Source organism: Hippocampus bargibanti, linkage group LG14, assembly GCF_051943395.1.
Source record: "Hippocampus bargibanti isolate YZ-2025 linkage group LG14, ASM5194339v1, whole genome shotgun sequence".
NCBI classification, from domain to species: Eukaryota; Metazoa; Chordata; class Actinopteri; order Syngnathiformes; family Syngnathidae; genus Hippocampus; species Hippocampus bargibanti.
Genome location: NC_142747.1, coordinates 7,253,817 through 7,273,069, shown reverse-complemented (window position 1 = coordinate 7,273,069; position 19,253 = coordinate 7,253,817). Strand labels below are relative to the sequence as shown.

The 19,253-nt window shown below is 40.1% G+C and overlaps 1 protein-coding gene across 1 annotated transcript; it reads right to left on the bottom strand.

The window, feature by feature from the left end:
* Positions 1-141: 141 nt before the first annotated feature.
* samsn1a (SAM domain, SH3 domain and nuclear localisation signals 1a) lies at positions 142-17,000 on the bottom strand. The gene is made up of 15 exons (XM_089013049.1): positions 16,902-17,000; positions 13,767-13,922; positions 13,013-13,059; positions 11,260-11,300; positions 10,958-11,044; positions 10,780-10,874; positions 8,681-8,804; positions 7,357-7,784; positions 2,994-3,074; positions 2,543-2,671; positions 2,342-2,441; positions 1,918-2,069; positions 1,552-1,812; positions 1,252-1,399; positions 142-707 (listed from the first exon to the last, which is right to left on the bottom strand). The coding sequence occupies exons 1-15, from the start codon at positions 16,923-16,925 to the stop codon at positions 553-555; spliced, it is 2,028 nt and encodes a 675-aa protein (XP_088869175.1). The 5' UTR covers positions 16,926-17,000; the 3' UTR covers positions 142-552.
* Positions 17,001-19,253: the final 2,253 nt, after the last annotated feature.

Sequence of the window (19,253 nt, the reverse complement as noted above, 5' to 3'; positions counted from 1 at the left end):
GAGCAGCAACGTCTCTCTTTGTTATTTGCGCAATAAAAATATACAGTACATGATTGATATATTGATTGGTACGGTTGTTTCCATTGCATAATAATAATAATAATAATAATAATAATAATAATAATAATGAGAAAGGCAAAATATGACAGTAGCAGTGTTTATTCATTATTATTCAATCAAGCACATGTAACTCCCTGCACGGTATGCAGTAAGTATATACAGTCAAAGGCAACTTTGGACATTAAATCCCATGGCCAAAAAGTATTCCACTTACCATCACTTTGTTTGAAGAAAATAAAGGTCTCAAAGGTGGCAATGTGTTGAATATATGTAAAAAGGGAGTTTTGAATGACAATGAATAAACAAGTACAAATACTGAATGGTTTTGAATGAAATAAATACGGTAAAGGGTCGGTTTGTGAAATCTGTCGGTTTTGAAATCTGAGTTACATGTTGATTATTGTTGAAAATATGACAGAATGCTGTTCAGGAGAGCACCCCAAGTCAACCATTTGCAAATATCAAGGAGGTCCAAGATCTTTGAGAACAACGTTAGGAACCTGCGACATTTGCGAGCTGCTCTGCATCATCCTTGCTATCCAAGCACTCAGACGGGATGAAGCAGCCCGAGTCCCTTGGACAGTCGCTGTCTTCTTCCGGTGGGCCACCTGATGATTTGCTCTCATCCGCATCCCTCACATCATCACCTGCAGCAGAAAAGTCCAACTTGAACTCAAAATGGAAGAATGTGGTTAAATGATGGGAAAAAAGTGCAAGCTTCTTTTGGGATTCTAAACCTCTGTGACTTCCATCCATTGAAACTGACGATGGCTATTTTTGCTGTGTGCTTTGAGACATCTGAGAAAAAAAACACCTTCTGGCATCTTCAGCACTTTCTATGTGACTAGCAGGAAGTCACCAATACAAACAAAATTCCTGTCAGGCTTGAAATATCTCAGCTTCTATCGGTCATTTTACAGACGAAGTTGTCAAAATATATTTTCAAATAACTTTGAAGATCGTTTTTTTCTTTTTAATTCAAATCATGCAGTGATTAAAGCAGTGCACCGATTGCCATTAACCGTAACATTATCAGAGCTACATGTTTTTCCTTGTTTTATTTGAGTTGTACAGCTTATAGGTCCCATTAATGGTGGAAAAGGTTTTGAAATGATTGATATTCTTTTTTTTAACATCACAAGAATCCAGCATTTGGAGAAGGGTGTGAAGAATTTCTATATTGTCGCTGACCTTCTGAGTAGTGACACTGAGAGGCAGCGAGCAGCTTGCGTCTGTGCTCGGGGTCTTTGACGTTGAGCTCAATGAGGTGTTTCTCCCGCAGATGGGTGAGGTCCTCTACTGTCTGGTAACCATTGAGCAGCAGGGCAGATATGTACTCCTGGAGAAGAGAAAGTACTTGCCATTTAAATTGTCACGGCACGAACAGGTACAAACAATTGGCGGCTTTTTGACGGAACAGCATGGGCAGCATTAATCCACGACATCTAACTGGTCTCCCTTTTTTAAATCGCTTCATGCTGACACCCTCACCTCGAGATTGAGTCGCTCCAGCAGCTCCAGCAACGTTTTGGGTCGAGGTCTTTTGCATAGCCTTTGTTGTCGTTCCTTGGGAGCTTCGTCGTTATCGTGATTATCATCATCATCATCATCATCATCTCTCTCTTCTTGTTTTTCCTCTTTCTCCGCCAAAACGTCCACGTAGATGAATTTAAAATTTCCCACCTTGTTATTTAGCATACCTGTCCAAATGCCCATTGGAGGCTTACTGATAATATTGATGATGTCACCAGCCTGGAAATATTAATGGAAAATCATCATTTGGATCAAACTTTAGTTTTTAGTTTATTCTTGTTATTTTATATTTTCTTCCAAGTTTCACAATGATACGTGTCTGACCTTAAGTTTGAGGGAGTCTGAGTCATACGGGCTGGGAACAAAGTCCGTGTGGACACGGGCTGTGCCACAGAATTGACCACGGTAGGAACCGTCTTCTTCCAGTTTTAAACTGTCCCTCTGACTGGAACCATTGGACTCACTGGTTACACCACCTGAAGCACAATATTGAAGAATTTTATGTGTGTGTGTGTGTGTGTGTGTGTGTGTGTGTGTGTGTGTGTGTGTGTGTGTGTGTGTGTGTGTGTGTGTGTGTGTGTGTGTGCGCGTGTGTGTGTGTGTGTGTGTGTGTGTATATATATATATATATATATTGATCGTTAGCTATAGATTGGATTGGCCTTTATTCGTCTCGCAGTGGAGAAATTCACAATATAGCTACCTAAATAAAATTGGCTGTTAAATTGTAGTATGAATATTTTCCTACTTGAGTAACTTTGGCCGCTGTAAAGACTCTCCAGAGAATTACTGGCCCTTGTTGAGCTTTTTTCAGTTGCAGGTGTTGTCCCCGTCTCTGTCTCTTCACCCTGTCTCATATAAACAATAAAAAGGTTCATTACTGCCTTCGAACCTTCATTTGTGAATATTTCAGTTCAATGTCCAAATTGTGCTTTTGAGGAAAACGTACCGTTTCTTCCGACAACGACTTGATGTGTTTTTTGCCCATTTTTCTGCGCATGGTTAGTGATATTGCCTTCATTTTCTTACCGATTCCTGCTGACTTATTGGGCTCCGGGCTCTCCCTTTGTTCAGGGAGCTGTGAAAATAAATGATGTGCAAGTCTGCATCAATTTTGTAGACACACACACACACACTCAAATACACGCACACACACACACACACACACACACACACACACACACACACACACACACACACACACACACACTATGAGTCCCCACAAGTCTGCGAGCAGTTTAAGTCCCCACTGTGTAGAAAAACAAGAATACACAAACCCACACACTACACTCTGCTCACATTAACAACAGAGCTATGGCCATAGAGGCGCTAAAATATGTCTGTGTGCGGTGTGTGTCTGCATGTGCGCGCACCGTTGCTGAATAGTAAAATGTACAAACCATGTTTGTTCCATACTCCTCGGCTTTCGCTGCGGATGGATTAGTTCTGAGACCCTCAAATTTTCCAAAGCTTGTGGAACGCTGTGGAGGACATTACAAATTATTTTTCACATTTTTTTGGGGGGTTGTGTCATGTTCTGGTTGGCGACCAACGGGTGGCGCTGTCGGCCCCGCCTGCACCTGCACAGGTGCTGGTCGTCTCAATCAGTGGCAGCCTGCCACGTTCGGATTGGCGACCAACGGGTAGCGCTGTCAGCCCTGCCTGCAGCCTCGCAGGTGCTGGTCGTTTTAATCAGTGACACTTAAAAGGACTCCCGGCACGACCATCCGGTGTCGGGTCATGTGTTTGTTAAATTGCTGTTGAACGCATTGTAGGCTGTTGCATGCAATTGTATGCATTGTGTGCAGCGTATGTGTTTGTTTAATCTTGGCGGACTTTTAATCTTGGTTTTCTTTTGATACTTTTTATTTTTTCCGTTCAGAAGATTTTGATGTTTTTAGATTTTGTTCCTGCTGACTTTATTTTAATACAATATCTCAAATACAACCTCCTGCTCCCCCCTGCCTGCTTTTTGGGATCCGCACCCCCCATCACCACCTTGCAAACCGTGACAGGTTGGGGGGTAGGGTGGTGTTTGTGGGTGGGTTCGTTCTCAAAATAAATTATAATTCCACCATTGAACACGGTTCAATGGTGGAATACTTTTTTACAGTAATATTTATTAGTTAGGGAGTTTATTAGTTAGTTAAAGCTTAGGCAAACAGAGTTAAACACACTCATGCCAGCTTCTGTTTCTCTCCCTTTCTTATTTTCTAGCCCCAATTTTTCATAAATCTAATCCGTGCCAAACCCTCAGTCATCTGCACAACAGAGTTGCGAATAATTATATAAACCAAATAATCCGCGGGAAAATCCTGGGTTAAATACGAGCTGTGTGCTCCTCGATAGTCCGTGTGGATTGTTTTAATGCAGATGGGCTAAACATTGACATCGCGCCGTCCAAAAATATCAAGAGGCCAGTTGGAGGTTTTAATTCTAAAGCGCTCATTCTCATTTTAATCAAAGTGTCTGATTTTGTCGCACTAAAAACATGAAAATACAATAACATAGGTCAATGCAAAACATTTTCAATACTTGTGTGTAAAATTTCAAGACACTTGACATTCTATTGTACCTGTATATTATTTTGAGAGTCACCTCCTACCTTTGGTTTGTTGCTCTTAGTTTTGTCGGACACATTGGAAGTTGCCCTCTGCAACATTTTCTTTTTTCGGTGTTCAAGTCGTATATCTTTTTTTAATTGTATTTTTCCTTTTGGTCTTCTGACTTTCAAATGTGGACTGACACAGCGACTGTGTGTCTGACTCGGTTGCAACACACAGGATGTGAAGCAAGCGATTTTTTGACTGTCGTTGCAGAATCGCTTTTGAAAGGGGAAAATTGAGGCTTTGCAGCCCCGCTCGACTAAAAAAAAAACATATAAATTTACGTCATATCCAGGAAGAGCGGCATTTAGTTTTGAGGTAAAATCGAGCTTGTGGTAAAGACGCAAATGCGGCATTTTAAATTGTTGTGTTTTGTTTTGTTCTGCGTTGTACCCCTCTGCGAAGTACAAATTGGGTAAACGGGTCAAGAAATGAAGGATAGGAATGTAGCAATTTGAGGGTCTGATGGAAACTATATACTGTATATCATGTCATACAGTATCTCATATAATATCATTTATTTACTCCAGTTCTGGACTTCCACAACACAGACTCTACGCTTTTTTACTTTTCCAGCCACAGTGAACAGTGATGACGAACGAAACATTATGGAACTTGTAAAAAAAGGAGAAACTCCGGTCTTTACATCTTGAACATTGTGAGGCATTGTGGGAGTGACCTAACATGTGTCGCATGACATTTTCTGCGCATGGATGAGTCACGTGTCCAAATCATAACATATTCACAGCAACGGGTTTTGCTTCCAGCTAGAGATACAATCCATATTTTGAATTTATGTGGCACTGTGCTGTCACCGCGATGTTATGTAGCTTCAATAAACCTACGTGAATTGTGCCACGATGTGTATTCCATTTTAAAGAGGCTGTTCTCAAAGACTGAATGACTTCAGGCTGTCCCCAAATTTAATCATTATATTCTGAAAAAAATATTCATAAAAAATGTTTTTGTCATGATCAATATGTCAATTAAAAAAACCTGTTTTTTGTTTTATCTAAAAATACTTAAGTGTGGGCCAAATGGAGTCTATTTTATTATTTATCTATTTTTTTGTAGACATCTTACATGCGTTAAGTAAAATCCAAAAAAGACTTATGTTTTTTAAATAACATTAATTTTATATTATGAGTTTCTCCAATCTCATAACACGACAAGCTCACTTTGCACTTTTGACTTTAAACCATATAAAAGTAGCAAACGCAAATTAGGGCAAATTCAGTAGTCCCCAAACTCTCCTTTTCATAGCATTGCGGGAACAGGTTGAGGTTACATGATACCAGGACATTTTTAAATTTCTTTGGTCATTTCTTAATTTTGGACTTTGCTTTTGAGGAAGTGCTGATGCTTGAAGTGGTAACTTTGTTGTGTCGAAATTAATCCCCGCCTGTCACTTTATTACTTGTTGGATATTCTCCTTTTGGGGACTTTATGACACACTTGAGGGCTTTCACGGCGTGTTGGGGGGAGCACACACACACACACACACACACACACACACACACACACACACACACACACACACACACACACACACACACACACACACACACACACACACACACACAGACTGGTGTTCCCAATAAATTACATTGCTTTGCAGGAGAATTTAAATCACATGCTTGGATAAACCATGTGATTCTAAAGACAAAACGGGTGCCTAATCCCCGCCTTTGCAATCAGATGAGATGTAAACGCGTGTCTATCCAGATTACGGTTTCTCTACTTTTATTTTATTTTTTTACACTGAAGCACATTTTCACTTGTTTTTTTTTCTCTCTGTTGTGTTTTTGAACTTTGTTTTGAAAAATGACTTGGGAAGAGCATTTACGATTGATAGTAACCAAGGAAGCACATGCTCAAAATAAATTGTTTTGCATTGTGGTTTGTGAGTGTGGTTTGTGTTAGATTTTTCAACTCATCAAAACACATTTCACACTTGACTGAACGCAGGTAGTCAGACGTTCTTAAACTGCTCCAGCTAGCTAGCGACAGGGTTCGGCTAGCTTTGAGTTTCGGCCAAACACTTTGGGGAGTAAAATTTAGTGATTGTTGCCTCTTTTCGGGGATGACAAGGAAAGATAGAGAAGCCATGCTAGCGGCTAATGGCGAAATTGAATACATTTTCACTGAAGTCTGACTCTACAACCTCAATGAGTAAAATAGGTGAAAAACCATTCGTTTACTCATACAAAATCCTGTTAGAAAGTTAATGTGATGTGTGGTGCTTTACAATTCAAACTGGAATTAAAAAAACAAGTAGAAATGGCAATAAACGATACAGACTAGATCACAGGTCTCAAAGTCAAGGCCCGCGGGCCAAATCCGGCCCGCCACATCATTTTTTTCAGCCCGCCAAAGCAAATCAAACGTGTTAAATTCCATGGTGATTGCTAAAATCTGAGCCAAAATTTCATATTTTTGAATGTCAACCACAATAAAAGTCATTATTCTTGACTTCAGATTTGAAAATGAGTTATTCATTAATTTGCTGTGTGCTCTATATGTAATATTTGAAGGGATTTAAACATTGTAATGGGTTCCCCAAATTCGTAACGGCCCTCGAGAGGAAACCATAACTACAATGTGGCCCGCGGCAAAAAATTACTTTGACACCCCTGGACTAGATAGAATAAATATATTGTGTATCTTCTAAACATGGAGACACAACATTGTGAGGTGGTCACATGGTGAGAGACTATTGGAACACTATTTGTTATGAGAGGCGTAAGGAATATGCATTTTCTCATTTTTTTTGTGATCTCTCGAACTTTGACGTGCTGTTGAGCGTGCGTGTGTGGATGTGTGTGAGGCAAAGACACGATTGAGGAAATTTCATGATTGATATCACCTGCGAAACGCGCTGATCATGTGATACCCGGAAATTGTGAAGCCTTTTTAAGCGCATGCGCAGAATAAAATATTTGTCGAGTTCCCAGACCAATGATTGACACTGCTGTGCATCATTTCTCTCGTGAGTACTTTCAATCGCTACGAAAAGTTACCATTTTGGTAACTGTTAAAACGCTAAGACTGCTGCCAGAATGACTAGCGCAACACGTGCTAATGTTTATCTGAAGTTCATCTCATGTTTTTGCAGCTAACGCGACGTAATTAAGAAAAGACTTTGCTGGAGACTTACGTTGGGTTCTGACAAATCCAAGTCGTTGACAGACAGCGTGACATTTGGGGGAATCTGGGCCTTACAGTTCACATCCAAACTGCCACCCTTTCCCTCTTGCTGTTTCATTTCCTGGTGACGGAGGTCGAAATCGCTGGAGCACACTCGGTACTCCGTGAGCGGCCTTCGGCAAATGTGCTGGATGTTGCCCCAGGTAACGCTGTTGTCAGATGGGTTACTCCAGCGCTGGTTCGGGCTGTGGTTGTGGTAATGAGTCGGTGTTGCCCCACCAGGCAGGTTGATCATATCGCTACAGCGGTACACATTTGCGTTTTCTTGTGTGGGAAGAGTCGAGGACTTGTCCAGGTAAAGCTTCCTGTCTGACCTGTGGGGAACATCCAGGTGATGTGGATCATTTGGTGGGCTCTTGGCTCCCACTGGGGGGTTCACTGAGGAATAGAAAAGAAAACATGAGTCCCCTATAGTCCAGGGAAAAGAATAAGTTTCGTGTTTCTGAAGACCTACATCGTCATAATAATAATTAATAATAAAATAAATAAAATCCTTTCATCACTTTGCTGCTGTGAAATGTAAATTTCTCCACTGTGAGACTAATAAAGGCATATCCAATCCAATCCAATCCAATCCAAAATAATAATAATAATAATAATACTATACATACTGATTTATATACAGTGAGACCTCAACTTACGAACTTAATTGGTTCCCAGACAGAGTGTGTAAGGTGAAAAGTGTGTGCCATAATCGTAAAAGTATAAGCAAAAAGCTGCAAGGAGGCGATGGACGTGTGCATTAATGAGAGGGGGTGTGCAAAGTAGCGTCGGCTGTAGCGCTGTTCGGTTGCCGAAGATCACTCCGCCAGAGCCGAAGGTCCACCGAAGTGTGTAATATGAAAATAGTTCTTATTATGAGGCTTAATGTTCATAAATTTGACGTTCGTATGATGAAAAGTTTGTATTATAAGGCGTTCGTAAGTTGAGGTCTCACTGTAATCATCATCATCACTATAACCACAAGAATCATAATAAGAATCATAGTAATCATAATCATAATCATAATAATACATTTCATTAGTTTGTCCTGGGATGTTCCCAGTGATTTATTTATGTTGAATTTTGTCGGTCACGCAACCTTATTTTGTAAAAAAAAAAAAAAAAAAAGAACACATTTTTTGGATTATCTTTGTCTGTTTACTTTTGATCCTAAAAAAAATTGGTCAAGCCGCATTGACAAGGTTGAGAAATATGCAGGTGCTTTACTGAAAAATTGGTTCTTTACTGGATGCATTTTCGTATAAATAATAATAAAAGCTTTATTACTGTACCTGTGCTGTTGTAAGCTCTCTTCGCCGTCTCTTTCCCATTTTTTCCAGTCTGTTTCTTGCCAGGTTTTTGGTTCCTTTTTTCTAATTGTTTTGACTCTGTTGTTGCTCCTTTGGTGTTGATGTTCTGAAAAGGAGTGCAGACAGACAAAAATATTCTTCTTTTCCTTTCAGCTTTTCCCTACAAGGGGTCGCCACAGCAAATCAGGGTCCTCCATCTTCAGAGGTTTGATTCGCATGTTTGTTTTGGCCAAGCTTTTACGTCGGATGCCCTTCCTGACAAAACCCTCTGTATTTATTTGGGCTTGGGACCGGCACAAGAAGACACTGGCTTATGTCCCCATGTGGCTCCAGAACAAGCAACTCTATGGACTTAATAAAGATGAAAATGCTCAGTAAAAGGCTGCCAAACACAAAATGGTCATTGGCACATCAATATTCAAAAAAGCAGAACTATACTCAGACAGACAAAAATAATAACAATAATGGGGAGGGAGTAAAATATGGGTGCTGCTTATCCCTGGCTTTGTCTGCTTCTCGCTATTATGAGCTTTAAGCAGGAATGGACGCTAGGTGACCTGACACAAGTGCTTTAAGCCTTTTCTCTTGGTCTGCCATGTGGCTCAGAGATTACACGGAGCGGTAGCTCTCTGTATTGAAATCAATACAACATTTCGGTTCAGTTTTGCTGTTTTTTTTTTCACCAGAAATAAACACAAATGATGTACAGTGATCTTCTTCTTCTTTTCCTTTCGGCTTTTCCCTTCAGGGGTCGCCACAGCGAATCAATGTCCTCAACCTATCCTGGTTTTGTGCATCCTCTTCTCTCACACCAGCTACCTTCATGTCCTCTTTGACCACATCCATAAACCTCCTCTTCGGTCTTCCTCTCGGTCTCCTGCATGGCAGTTCAAGGCTCAGCATCCTTCTCCCGATATAGTCACTCTCTCTCCTCTGAACATGTCCAAACCATCTCAGTCTGGCCTCTCTGACTTTCTCTGCAAAGCCTCTAATATGAGTTGTCCCTCTAATGTACTCATTCCTGATCCTATCCAACCTGGTCACTCCCAACGAAAGCCTCAACATCTTCATCTCTGCTACCTCCAGCTCTGCTTCCTGTCTTTTCTTCAGTGGCACTGTCTCCAGTTCAAACATCATGGCTGGTCTCACCACTGTTTTATATACTTTTCCTTTCTTCCTAGCTGAAACCCTTCTATCACACATCACACCTGACATTTTTCTCCAGCCGCTCCAGCCTGCCTGGACACGCTTCTTCACCTCTTTTCCACACTCTCCATTGCTCTGGACAGTTGACCCAAAGTACTTAAAATCCTCCACCTTCTTTATCTCTTCTCCTTGTAGCATCACTCTTGCACTTGGATCCCTCTCATTCACACACATATATTCCGTCTTACTGCAACTGATCTTCATTCCTCTCATTTCCAGGGCATATCTCCACATCTCTAGTTTCTCCGCCACCTGTTCCCTGTTCTCACCACAGATCACAATGTTATCTGCAAACATCATGGTCCAAGGAGATTCCTGTCTAACATCGTCTGTCAGCCTGTCCATCACCAGAGCAAATAAGAAGGGGCTCAGAGCTGACCCCTGGTGGAGTCCCACCTCCACCTTGAATTCCTCCGTCACACCGACAGCACACCTCACAATTGTTTTACAGTCATGATACATGTCTTGCACCGCTCTGACATACTTTTCCGTCTCTCCAGACTTCCTCATGCAATACCACAGCTCTTCTCTGGGCACCCTGTCGTACGCTTTCTCCAGATCTACAAAGACACAATGCAATTCCTTCTGACCTTCTCTGTACTTCTCTATCAGCATTCTTAAAGCAAACACTGCAGCTGTTGTACTCTTTTTTTTTTTTTTTTTTGAATGAAGCCATACTGCTGCTCACAAATGTTCACTTCTGCTCTTAGTCTAGCTTCAACTACTCTTACCAAAGTTTCATTGTGTGGCTCATCAACTTTATTCCTCTGTAGTTAGTACAACTCTGCACATCTCAGTGATGGCGAAATTTAAATGCATCTTCTTCACATCGTATGGATTGTTGCTTTTGGAACTAAAAATGCAAAATGGTTTACCTGACTTGGAGAATTTTTGTCCCTTTTTTTGGTAGCATATTGATGAGCGGATTTCCCTCCTTTGTTGTTCACTCTGTGCTTTGTCTTTTTCATCGCTACAAAAAAAAAAAAGAAGTTGGCATTATTTTGAATGAACTTTGGCCAATAGATCCGCTGAAACAATTTATTTCCTATTTACCTTCATTGTGATGGCCAGTGTTGTGGACTAAATCTTCTGGGCTCGTGGCAGTCTTCCAAAACGCTGCATTTCCGCCAGGGTTATCCGCTGAACAAGAATGCGGGGTGAGTTGAGGGAATGGGGTCCCAGGATGTTAGTTGAAAAATCAGATGGCGGTCAAAAGTCAGCAGAGTATGTCAATCGAAAATATATGTTGGCTTTGGGGAATAAATATGTTAAAACTAATAAGTTTCACTCTATATTTTATCAATAAATGTAGAAAAAAAATCCCCACAGCAAACATATTTATGAATTTGACTCACCCAATGCCTCATTGTCTGATACGGATTTGGACACTTGTGTTCTGAAAGTATAATGAAAAGAATTACCCCCATTTTTTCAATTCCCATCCCCACTTCATGTTTTAGGATTTAGGATATTTATGACCTTGCCTTAAAAAGGTCAACAAGAAGGCATTTTTTTTTAATGAAGCTGTCGCAGAGAGTCTAAGTAGGCGGACTTTCAATCGGCTTAGTTTAACCATCTCAAATCCATAATCTGTTTGATCTGCAGTGTATTCTGCATTTTACGCTGTCCATGAAAAAATTAAATCTTCATCCCTTATCTTTTCCTATCACAATGACTATATTTCTTGAGCTGTCTGTGTGCCTCCCTCAGTATGTTTTCAGAGACGGGAGGGAGGGATGTGGAGATCCAAAATTGATTATCAATAGAATTTCTGCTGTGATTGAGCAAGGATGTACGGTATTAGCATCCACAGGGCGTAAACACGGAACCCATCGGGTGAAAATAATAAGAATAATACATTTAATTCATAAGCGCCTTTCAAAACGCTCAAGGTGACTTTACAGTCACAGGATAAGTTTTATTCCTGTGGGTGAGCAGCGGCAGCCACACGCGCCAGCGTTCATTCAACCCGGAAGTAACTTGAATAGATAGCAAGCTAGCTAATAGCTAGCTAGATCGATAGATACTAGATAGCTATCTATCCATTAGCTAGATGTTTGCCCAGTAAATTTCCAGTAATTATGCACTTGTTTCAGAGTAAAAAATTACAGCTCTGTGGGAATAGATAGCTATTAGCTATCGAACAGATAGCGAATAGACAGCTAATACCAGAATAGAACATTTGGAAATATAACTTCAAAATGGTCAGAATTCCTAAATAATGTTTTTTTTAACATATTGCCATTTCCAGTGGAACAAAATCCCAAAAGAACAGGGAAACCATGTCACAAATTTAGCTCAAAATTGCAGGATCATTAGCCACATGAAATTTCAAAAGATCTATTTAGTTTTCAAATTCTCCTCCAAAGTATTTGTCTCCCCACTGACCGATTTTGAGGCATTATTGTGCTGTAAATGCACAAAACCGAACATTAGTTCAGTAACCAAAAACATCAGTTTCATTTGGCCACACCTGACAGTGAGTCGACGATTAATCTTCTTTTCCTTTCGGCTTTTCCCTTCAAGGGGTCACAACAGCAAATCAGTGTCCTCCATCTTTAGAGGTTTGATCCGAATGTTTGTTTTGGCCAAGCTTTTACGGCGGATGCCCTTCCTGACACAACCCTCTGTATTTACCCGTCAAAAAAACATTTCATCACTTTAGATTTGATTGGATTAGCCTTTATTAGTCTCGCAGTGAAGAAATGTACATTTTACAGCAGCAAAGTTATGGAAGAAACAAAATACATGCATGAATTCATGTATTTTGTTTTTCTACTTTCATTGCTTTCATCACTTTGCTGCTGTGAAATGTAAATTTCTCCACTGTGAGACTAATAAAGGCAAATCCAATCCAATCCAATTTTAGATGAAAAAGGGTAGGATCAAAGCATCCTTTTAACAATGGATCAGGGACGTCATGATGAAAACTACACCCCTTTGGATGCACATTTTCATGTTCAAGCCTGCATGCCACACGGGACTTACTTAATTAAATTCATTTCGAACATAAATTGGCTTTTCTCATACAACTGAAACGTGACATTGGTGACTTTGACAGCAAAATCTGTTATCTGTTTTAGTAGCATGTAAAAATAGGGAGCTTACCTTCTTTTGTTTTTCTGCGCTTTGGTCCCTGGTCTTCTTGTCATTTCCTGGTGTAAAAGATAACAATTTTTAGATATGTAACAAACTGTCACAATTTGCAAGGATTCCTCATTTTACTAGAGAAGTCTTGTCGACAGTCATAGCATTAAAAAAACTACATTAAAAAGACTGTGAGGTTCAGGCTAAAAATATAGCCTATTCCACCCATTACATGTCAGTAGGCGGGAAACACCCGAAACATGCATGTTTTTGGAATATGGGAGGAACCCGAAGTACCTGGAGAAAACCCACTCAGACCCAGGTAGAACATGCAAACTCCACACAGGGAGGCCAGAGTGGGGATTGAACCTACAACCTCTGCACAGTGAGGTTGACACGCTAAACACTGGACCACCTGGCTGCTTATAGTTGTACCGTAATTATAAATATTTCTTTTTTAGCCGCAATGACAGTTTGTCAAAACTGACGACAGCCCTGCACAGAAGAAACCGTTGTTCTGTTCCATGCCATCAATGGAACTGGCCAACAACACCTCCTGTCTCTTGCCCCCGATACGGTCCCTGGCTCAATCAAGACTTAGAACTGAACCACCTAGGCTGTTTTCTACGGAATTATTTCATCATCAACTTTGTTTTATCAGATTCGCCCCGATGAGTGGTTTGCTCACTTCCCTTTTTTGGTAAATTAAGCGGAAACCCTTTTGGGCTCATATGCAGAACTTTCCAAATTCCATCGGTGCTTGAACGTCTCTCACCATAGAAGTAGACCTTCCAGAACTCTTCCACCTTGCGCCATTGTCTAGTAGGAGCGCCGGGCTGCACGAGCGGCTGGAAGAACGGCTCGGGTTGGATTGAGGCGGGCTGTTGCCGGAAGACGGCACAGCCTCATACAAATTGTCCATTGAACCCTCCTGGTGAAAGATATATACACACACACACACACACATAAAATGAAAGGCTTGTTTGTTTGTTTTTTGCAACCCCACTCTAATTTATGAATGGACTTAATCTCATTCGTGTGCTCAATCCAACCGAGTTTAAGGCATGAAGTACACAGCGGGCGCATCAAGCAGCTTTTCCAGGTTCTACATGTGGGAGAATTGACATTTTTGGGGAGCTGTCACATATGCACTAGAACAGGCATGGGCAAACTACGGCCCGCGGGCCACATACGGCCCGTTAGGCTTTTCAATCCGGCCCGCCGAACTTGCCCAAATTATAGTACAAACAGTGTCTAAAACTCATGACAAAAAGCTAGCGAACAACAGGGCAGATAACTGAAAAGTTGCCTGCCCCATTTTTCCCAACTTGAAGCAAAAAGAGACCAATCCGATTAAGAAACATTGTCACAAAGTATAAAGTTTTTTTTAAATCAAGAATGCACCAACTACAAATGCTACCTTGCTTAATTTACGGCAAATGCGCATGGCTGTAAATTTTGCTACAGTAGTCGATTGTCATTGTGGTGCACAATGCAACGTTTGCATTGATTCCTACGAGCCACTAAGCCCCTTTCATAAGTGTCACGTACACTTTACAGTCACGGTTTAATGTAAATTTACGTTTTGTAGCGTCACATATGTTGTTAGCTTCTTTTGAATCTTTCTTCTAGTTTGAGGTTCTGTGCATCTATTTTGGAAAATGACATGCAATTGCACGACTTTGTAACGCTTGCGAAAGTCCGGAAGAAAGAAGCAGGCTTCTGATTGGCTGCTGAGCCGAGTATGCAAATTTCAACTGCAGGTAGGCTATGTTTGTGTGCTCGGCGACGGTACACGTGTTTTGTTAGCGCGTGAAGGCGAGAGCGTCAGTGAGGAGTTTGTTGAGCGCGCGGTCAGGACAAACCATCTATGATTTGGCGGAATTTAACACAAGTAGGTATTATTGAGCTTGAATATTTCGTTGTGTAATAATATGTTTTGAATGTTGAAAGTGATTCCATTTTTCAATAAATGTTGATTTCTTTGCCCCTTCGATGGAAACTTAAAAACAGACGCAATCTTGATAAATCACAGTGCATGTTATTTTAATCTATTTCCATTTCCTCCTCCAAGTATCTGCGAAATAGTCTGTAAATGCCATATCTTGCCTATTCCTTGAGACAAATTTATTAACTGATCAGGGATATTTTTCACATTTGAAAGACAGTTAATAAATTGGGTTGTAGTGTTTTTACTGTGCTATGAGGTTTGTACATACTACATTTAAAGGACAACCGGCACCATTTTTTGTTTTTGTTTCCCACTGACATCAGAAAAACGTTTTATAGCATCTAAAATACCCAAATCAGGCAGGCTGATATTTTTAGGTAAATGAAAAACACCAATAAAAATGACTTCAAAATGAATCCGGAAATGGCCAGTTTCAGAAGGTTGCTCGAGAATCAAAACAATGGCTTCAGATTCGGAGAAGATGTTTTCTTGTTCTTGTTCTTCTGAAGAGGAAAGCATAAATGTTTGCAATTGATTCTAGGAGTCCTCCCATATCAATTCGAGCCGTCAATGACAGCAATGTAGCACCCAGAAAAAGCAGAAGATGGAATATCAAATAGTTGTCTTGGTGCAACACACAACGATTCACCATGGCATTATTTATGTGTTTTCCTTCTAATTTCGCCATCAACACGGATTAACACGAAGTTTTCAGACTAAACAAAGTACCCAAAATGCATTGTATGTCGCTTTCTCGGTCAGGGCGGTCCAAACGTGACGTCACATGGGGATCGTCATCAACTCGAAAACAAGACTTCATATATTCAGCGCAAGTCTTAAAACGTAAACTATAGCTATATGCTGTGGAATCTTTGTAAAATACGCTCAGTCGAAGTCATTTGAAGTGATTTTATAAATTATGGACATAACTTGTTCGGAGTATTTCCGGCCCAAACACTCCCTCCAAATGCTCCTGGCCCGGCCCCTCTGTCAAATTTTAGAACCCAATGCGGCCCGCGAGTCAAAAAGTTTGCCCACCCCTGCACTAGAACCTCAAAATGAATTCGCCTGTCTTGTTGGACTTTTTTCAACTCTATGAGCATCCAAATTGTAAACTTTACCCGTGTGTTCTATTTGTTCGTTGGTTTTCTGTGTTTTTATGATGGAGGTACCAGTGGCTGTATGGGTGTATAAAGATAGCCATAGAATTGTAAATACACTTTCTTCTGATATAAGAAACGGTATAGCAGCTAAGTCTAAAAAGAGCTGTACAATTACAGTGAGGATGGGACACTGTAAGGCTGTCCAAAGCTGCTCTCATGTCAAAATGGATTTTAATGCTTCCAAAGAGCTTTGAGTATAGATTAAAAACATGTTTGGCTTCCAGGAACATAACCGGTTTTCACCCAAGCTCGTCTTAAAACAAAGTCCAGTATGTTTCATTGTCACTCCGTGTCTGCTCTGTATTAATTCATTGTTACACAACCAGAAAGATCTATCAATCCTCATTGTTCGTTTCAATTAATATCCATTCACTGTCTCTTTAAAGCCAGTTTCTAATAATAATAGTGCACGTGATGTGGAGTAATATTGAAAACAATCCAGCCAGAGGTTAGAGAGTAATCCTCATTACTGGTGCACAACCCCGACATCTGTGCACACATGAGATCGTTTGCATGCAACATTAGGTTACCTGCACAATAACATACTCAGCATTTAACAGAGAGTATGGTGGTTTGAACCCAATGGAATATAATTTGCTATTGTGTCACTAGATAGGCTGTGGGTCTTTAAAAAGACATTGCTGTCAGAAGGAGATTAAAAAAAAAAGAACTATGAGTCGTTGTTTATGGTGGATTATATATGGAGCGTAACTGTTGATACTTCACTTGCAGGTACTGTATTAAAAGAGATTCATTTAGGCACACACACACATACAGACAGTAGTATGTTTCTTACCAGTGAGAAGCAGAAGATGTTCATGTTGTCCTGATGACAATGCAGCAGCAGAGCGAGCGTGACAGGCACAACAACCCAACTCGATTTAGGTCCAGCGTGGGTTACCGACCGGCTGCTGTCTTTTCAGATTAATACCACAGTGAAATCCCTCCTCTAATCCAATAGAAAAGATTGGACCACCATTACTCTAGACCAGTGGTCTCAAACTCGCAGCCCGCGGGCCAACTGCGGCCCCCGAAAGAATATTTTGCGGCCCGCCTTTATATGAAAGCTTAATGTTAGGTGCGGCCCGCATGATTGATATGAATGAAACTTGTGTGTGGAGCTAAAAAGTTAAAGGTTAAAGAACTGTGAATACAGACATTTGAAACTTTATTTAAATAATCAGTTTTCCTGTGACTTATTTTTCTTTCAGTCATCTGTATCTGCCTTATGATCATGATAATTATTTTATTTATTTATTACTGGTTAATTTATTTTTTATTCATTTTTCCATGTATTCATTTAATTCGTTTTTTGTGTGTTATAAAAAGCTATTGAGAACATTGGAATGTTTTATCTGTGCTTTTCTTGTGGAAATCGTGATGCGGCCCAGCCTCACCCAGACTCTGCCTCCAGCGGCCCCCGGGTAAATTGAGTTTGAGACCCCTGCTCTAGACAGCAGATGAGGCACAATTTGACAACACACCCACCCACCAGTCATGTAACAGAATTGCATCTGCCAAAAAAAAAAAACAATCAGAAAACCTTTATTCGTCACTAAAAGGCTATTCGGTTATGATCCAAATGAGCAGTACTAGCATATTTTTTTCATTTTGTTTATTTTTTAACACTTAACATTACATGAATTGCAGTAAATGATGCCAGTACTCACATGACCAAGACTGATGCAGTATACAGTACAGTATAGTGTACAGTAGAAAATACAAATACTGTAATTATAACAATAAACAAAATATAAATACTGTACATTATACAGTACAGTTTTTTCTTTAATTACAGACCAATAGCGCATTTATTATACATAAAATAAGGCATATTTTGTGTAGTTTGAAAGCTTATTTCCGTACCTGGGAATGGATATTTCTCATTATAATGGTTTCTTATGGGAAATGAATGTATGGAAAACGAACCTTTCGCCTTACACTTACTGGGAACCAATTAAGTTTGTAGGCTGAGGTATCACTGAATAATATTTTAATTGAAATGGCCTGAGGAGCTTCATGTCCACAAAAGTAGTCCATGGACTCCATTTTATGGTGTCTAGCTGGCTATCTAGCTAGCTATCTATTAGCTTTCTAGCTATCTCTCTCTTAGCTATCTATTAGCTGGCTAGCTAGCTTTCTCTCTATTTGAGTTATTCCGGCTTGAGTGAATGCTGCCGCTCACCCATAGAAAAACTTATCCTAAAGTGACCTTGAGAGTTTTGAAGGGCACTTATAAATTAAATGTATTATTATTATTATTATTATTATTATTATTATTATTATTATTATTATTATTATGCACTTCTGGGATTATTGTTACAGCTTTATATTTACATACAGTACACCTTTCTAAAGTGATCACATATTTTCAGAAATCAGCAAATGGTGGGTGTATTTTTATCCATCTGAGGGCATCTCCCCACTTCTCCTAATAAGAAGCACTTCCTATGTGGAGCAAAGCTTCCTCCTCCACAGCTGGCCATTAATCCATACACCCTTCACCTCTCCAGTCTGAGCTGATCTAATGAGGAGAAGAAGCAGCTGGACAGATTAACACATGTAACCCATATTTTCATTCCCCCCACCACCACCACATACACATTAATGCGACACATTGACGTAAAGTGTAAATCCACTCTGCATATTAAAATCAACATGCAGGTTCAGTTAGTATGTCATTTGAGGACATTTAAGGGCATGAATGACCATGAGAGTGACACGTTTACGACGGAAGCGCCCTGATTAATCTTTTGAATGAGATAACTCCTGTCCATCAACATATTACATTGCAGTTGTTACTTCACACCTATGTTGATCCCGTTTGTATCTTTGTATAAAATACACCTGATATTCCTCACGCCCAAAATCAGATGGAGTACATTTGACTGACACACGCGCGATACACTGAAATAAATCTAAAAAGATATTAGCACATTTTAATCATGGGCATGTTCAATTGCTACATTTTTGTTAATCCAATACATTAAGAGGTTGGTTGCATGGTAGATAGCTGGATTACACCCCCCCCCCCACCCCCCAAAAAAACTGTCAATGCAAGTAATGGTCTTTTCACTGTTAGTTAAATAAATTACGCACATATAAACAGTTGGTATTTATTTTAGCATTTTGGGATGTGTCAGGAAAA

Excerpts from the sequence above, each read along its gene's own strand:
- samsn1a (XM_089013049.1), bottom strand. The coding sequence starts at position 16,925 with ATGAACATCTTCTGCTTCTCACTG. Across the intron at positions 11,045-11,259 it reads ATCAGACAATGAGGCATTGG|CGGATAACCCTGGCGGAAAT; the intron begins GTGAGTCAAATT and ends ATTCTTGTTCAG. Across the intron at positions 10,875-10,957 it reads CACTGGCCATCACAATGAAG|CGATGAAAAAGACAAAGCAC; the intron begins GTAAATAGGAAA and ends TTTTTTTTGTAG.